This window comes from Drosophila santomea, chromosome 2L (genome assembly GCF_016746245.2).
Source record: "Drosophila santomea strain STO CAGO 1482 chromosome 2L, Prin_Dsan_1.1, whole genome shotgun sequence".
NCBI lineage: Eukaryota > Metazoa > Arthropoda > Insecta > Diptera > Drosophilidae > Drosophila > Drosophila santomea.
Genome location: NC_053016.2, coordinates 11,615,124 through 11,620,539, shown reverse-complemented (window position 1 = coordinate 11,620,539; position 5,416 = coordinate 11,615,124). Strand labels below are relative to the sequence as shown.

The 5,416-nt window shown below is 50.1% G+C and overlaps 1 protein-coding gene across 1 annotated transcript; it reads right to left on the bottom strand.

Annotated features, from left to right (window-relative positions):
* Nucleotides 1-1,072: 1,072 nt before the first annotated feature.
* LOC120458146 (GATA zinc finger domain-containing protein 10) lies at nucleotides 1,073-4,484 on the bottom strand. Its single transcript, XM_039645692.1, is given in 1 exon segment — nucleotides 1,073-4,484. A coding segment is annotated over 1 exon segment (2,343 nt). The 5' UTR covers nucleotides 4,361-4,484; the 3' UTR covers nucleotides 1,073-2,017.
* Nucleotides 4,485-5,416: the final 932 nt, after the last annotated feature.

Genomic DNA, 5,416 nt, shown 5'->3' with positions numbered 1-5,416 from the left:
TTAAAAATCGTTGCCACTAATTGATTGCAAAGTGGAAATAATAGAAAAAGGCAGGGGAACAAGCAGGGGAATGGTGGTGAAAAATTGAAAATATATTAATTGAAATTCCCTGGCAGCTTTCATTTTAAGCCAAACCATTTACCCAAATTACAATAATCAGCAGCTTTCGAATGACACAAAAAAAAAAAAGAAAGAGGAGTAGTAAACAGTGTATAATGTTTGCACATAATAAATAAATTGTTTTGTAGGCAATGTGTTTGTTTTCGGCCCCAGTCGCTCTGAATTTGCAATTTTCATTAATAATACATATCATAATTTTTTATGAGCTTTTTGAAATGTTGGCACAGCGCGTGGGCCAGCTGTGATGGTTTTGGCCAGCATAAATTAGCCATATTAAGTGGATATTATAGGGTTTTGTAGGCCCATTCACCGTCGCGACAGCCGAGTGATTGGACAATCTGGGTCTGGTGAGCGGCTCTGAAAATATATGGTATATGGTATATTGTATATCGCATTATCAAAATTCCTAATAATTGTATTTCAACCTTGATGCATGATCGGTGGAACTGGTGCGCACGGTGTCGGCTACAAAGCGTCGCCTTCCGGTCACGAAAATCGCAGTTAATCATTGACAAAATGCACTTAAATAAATATTGAAGCATGCGGAGTGCAGCATGCGATTCACATGGTGTTCCCAAGTAATTGCGATGGCTAGATTTAATAAATGTAGATGGGATACCATTTTTATGGGCGTCTCGTTTCATGTTTTGTTCTAATTTGTCAGGGTTTGCTTAATGACATTTTTATTTATGTTGACAATGCGTTAATTTCATTTGATTTTTACTACTCTAATCGCCTTTGTCTAAGGAATTACGCATCCCACTTAAAAGTAAGCTATAGGAGCTATAAAATCCAAACTGGAATTTAAGCCATTTGAGCCACATTAGTGAGCCTGCATAGCGATTCGGTATGCAAAACTCACGGTTCCTCCCATTTTGCCGACGGCAAATATTAATAAAAATATAGTGAGAAGTTTTTGTAAAGATTTTTCTTTTATTTGTTTTTTTGTGGATTTTTTGTGGATTTTGTTTTTATTATCTCCAGGTGCTTGGCAATGTTTTGTTGGATTTGTTTGTTTTCGCTGCCTTGCGCCATGTTTCACAATCACGTTTGCACGCTTCTTGGTTTGTTTTTTTACTAAATTTGCTTTAGGTTTACTAACATTTTTCTGGTTGTGGTTTTTGTATTATGCAGTAGATGCTTGCCTTCGATTCGATTTATGTTTTAATAATAATAATAATTTTGTTTTCGCTTTATTACAATTAATTATGGTTGTCTTGTCTGGTATTTGTAAGCATAATTAATAATTAAATTGTTTATATAATAGATAATAATTATAATTACTTAATGCATAAGAGAATTTATAAAATAGAATGTTTTTTGACATTTTTCTTTGCTTTTCTGAATTATTCAATTTCATCGCCTCTCTCTCTCTCGCCTCAACTGCCTTTATTCCTACTAAACTTGTGCTTGATTCCGGATTTCGCGTCCAATTGAACGCACATTTAATGTCTGAGAATGTTTTGTACAGCAAAAGGTGAGTGGAAATGAAGTGCTAAACCCAACGATTTGTTGTCCCAGTAATTGGCAACAGTTTATTTGTATCACACAATTGTTTTTAGCAATGCAGCAATGCAGCAAGCGGGAAATCAAGGGAAATCGAAGCAGAACGGTATGGAATGCAAGTGAGTTGTCATCTTACTATTGTGGTACAACAGTGCGTATGCTTCATTTAAATGACTAAACATTAATCCTATTCTCATTTATTTATATGCGCGTGTGTTGTTACTCTGCCACTTCGAAATTCGAATTAAACCTGCTTAAGAACTAAGGCTAAAATTGTGTCTGTGTGTGGGTGTGGGTGTGTGGTTGTGGGCGTGGTTGTGGGCGTGGGTGTGGGCGTGGGCGTGGGTGTGGGTGTGCGTATCCTAGGGCTTTAGTTAATATATTCAATAATTTACAATGTGGATATATCCAGGAGGCCAGCACTGGCAGCCACCGCTGCCTCGTGGCCAGGATGATAGTGATGGTACAGCTGATGTTGCTGCTGCTGCTGCGGGAGGTGCTGCTGCAGCTGCTGCTGCTGCTGCTGCTGCTGCTGCTGCTGGTAGTGTTGCTGTTGCTGCTGCTGGTAGTGCAGGTGATGGTGCTGCTGCTGCTCCTCCAGATGCTGCTGCTGCATGTCCAGCATGCTGGCCGAGGCGGCGAAGGAGCTGCCTGCAGCCGCAGCAGCAGCAACGGCCGCAGCAGACGCCGCCGCCGCAGCAGCAGCAGCAGCCGATGTGGCGGAGGAGGAGGAGGTGGCAGCGGAGGGGGTCAGCTGGTAGGCGGCTGCCAAGGCGGGTGAATGCGCGGCGGTATGGCCACTGGAATGCGCCGAGGAGCGGCCGCCCGACGACCCCGATGCCGTCGGACTAGGCCGTCCGTTGAGCAACTGTTGCTGCTGCTGCTGCTGTTGTTGCTGCTGCTGCTGCTGCTGTTGCTGTTGCTGCGGGGCCGTCGGCATGTACGGCGGCAGTGGAGGCGAAACGCTCACACTGGAGCCTGCTGCTCCATAGGCGCTGGCCATTTCTCACATGTGTGCCAGCGGCGCCATCGCCCTCAGCGATTGCTGATGCTGCAGGTGGTGTTGCTGCTGCTGCTGCTGCATGGTCTGGTGTTGCTGCGGGATCTGTTGGTGCTGCTGCGAAAGGTGTTGCTGCGGGAGGTGCTGCTGCTGCTGTTGCATCGCCTGGTGCTGCTGCTGCAGATCGGGCGAGTCAGTCTGGTAGTGCAGCAGGTGGCGCTGCTCATCCGGCAGATGGTACATGTTCATCAGGTGATTCAGCTCACCGCCGCCGGCGGCTGCTGCCGCTGCTGCTGCTGCCGCCGCCGCCGCTGCGGAGCTGTATTCCCGCTTCATGATGTGATTGTTGTTGATGTTGTTGTTGTTGTTGAGCGCTATGGCACTGGGACTGGGCGACACCGGTTCGGACTTGATGCTCGAATCGCTGGGGCTGTGGCTCTGGCAGGACACCTGGCCGCCACCGCTTCCTCCTCCGCCATACGGAGCCGGACTGCCCGGCTGCTGCTGCAAGCTGCTGCCGCCGTACGGCGATGGGGATCCGGGCTGCTGCAGACTGCTGCCGTAGGGCGAGGTCTGTCCGCCGGACACCGTCTGGTACATCGCATACCCGTTGTTGTACATGTGTCCCATGTCGTACCGCTGCGCCGCATAGTGCTGGCCCATGTAGGAGGTCTGGTAGGCTGCCGCTCCGGCGGGATCCGCGTGCATCATGTAGCCATTGGGCATGTATCCATTGGGCGCGTTCATCTGGTACATATCCTGGCGCGCCTGTTGCGCTGCAGCCGCTGCTGCCGCCGCCGCCACTGCTGCACTGCCTCCGCTGCCGTTCAGCGACTGGTTCTGGCCCGGCTGACCTTGCACCCGAGTGGGCGTCACTGGCTCACCCGGCGCTCCGCCGCCCACCGTCTGTCCGGGCATCAGGCCGCCCATGGGGTACTTCTCCTTGGTCTTGGTCAGCGTTTTGGTCTTGCGACGCGGCCGGTACTTGTAGTCCGGATGCTCCTTCATGTGCACCGCCCGCAGGCGCTTGGCCTCGTCGATGAATGGTCGCTTCTCGGACTCCGAGAGGTCCTTCCACTGGGCGCCCAGTCGCTTCGAGATCTCCGAGTTGTGCATCTTGGGGTTGTCCGACGCCATCTTCCTTCGCTGGCCCCGGGACCACACCATGAACGCATTCATGGGCCGCTTCACCCGATCCGCATGCTGTTGGTTCTTGTTGGCCGTGGCGCTGTTGTTGTTGTTGTTGCTGGATCCTCCAGTCAGGCTGCTCAGCGCGGATCCGGCGCCCAGATGTTGCTGCTGCGCGTGCTGCTGCTGCTGCTGCTGCGTGTGCTGCTGGTGGCTGACCGGCGAGGTCATGTGGTGGCTCCCGATGCTGCTCTGGGTGGGACTCAGTTCGCTGGAGCTGTGCAGCGGGGAGCTCTGCTGCTGCTGCTGCTGTTGCTGCTGCTGCTGTCCCACCTGGCTGCCATTGAGGGTGTTCGCCATGGAGGATTGCAGCGAGCTGAGCGGATTGGGGCTCTGGCTGGCCGCGATGTGGGCGCTCATGTGGTGGTGGTGGTGATTGTGGTGGCTCAGCTGCGAGTGGGTCAGGTGCGACTGGCCCAGGTTCATGAGTGGTGCCAGTGCGGAGTACGGCGATGCCGCATGGCCGTGCAACGCGGCACTTGTGTGATGCGGCGGCATGGTGGCATGCAGCAGGCTGCCCTTCATATCCGATTCCATGGTCAGCATCTTGCGGGGTTTGCTTCCAGTTTTCAGTGCGACAAAGCTGATTTGATTCAAAGTTGTTTCTCCGTGGATTTTCGCCTTCTTTTGATGCAGTTTTTTTGTAGCTTTAGTTTACTCTTTTCTTAGTTAGACATTTTGAACATTTTGTGGGAAACCATGTTGCACTTGTGATTTTAGATTTTTGCTGTAGTTTGTATTGCGTAGTTTTACGTATCTCAACGCGTATCAAAAATGTAGCGCTCGGCTCGCTTTGGATTTGTAGCTAAACAGCTTGAATTGCGTTTTTTCCACAGTCACAGATATCAGATATCAGATATAGGTATATATGTTGTTTGCTAGCAAACAAACGAGTGGCGGCGAAAAACACTTGAAAATTGTTGCTAAAACCCGACGCGAAAGTGCCTCAGTGAATTGTTGCTGTTGTTTGTATTTGAATTTGTTGTAAATATATTTGGTTTGGTTGTGTTTTTATATTTTTTGTTTTTTTTTCTTTTCGTAGAAGCGAGAAGCGGGAACACCGAAAAAATACCTCCACACTGGGCGGAATTGAGCACCTTTCTGTTTCTCCGGACGACGGCGAAACCTGTTCGAGGTGCGCGTTCTACGCTGCTTTTTCCCTGGCTATATGATGACTGTTTTTTATATTTTTCTTTTTCTCTCGTATCACCGCTTTTTGGCTAGCTGATGACGAGGCACGAACCACCGATGCGATGCGAAACGATACGGATACGTACGTATACGATACGGATACGATACGATACGATGTGCGATGCGATGCGATGCGACACGAAACCGAGTTTACGAATTCGAAACAGCGAACAACCGAGTTGAAGTTGCTGCGACTGCCGTGCGTTGCGTGCGCGTGTGCTGACGACGGCGAATGCGAGAGTCGAATGAGAGACCGTCTGCCGCTGGCCGCTCGAGCAGGCGGTAAATGCGGTACGGACCGCGGACCGCCAGACAGGGTGGCTGGAAAAACTGGTCTTGAGTCCGCGTGTATCTGTGTATCTGTGTAACTGTGTGTGTGTGTGTGCGTCGCTGCTGTCCCTGTGTGCGTCG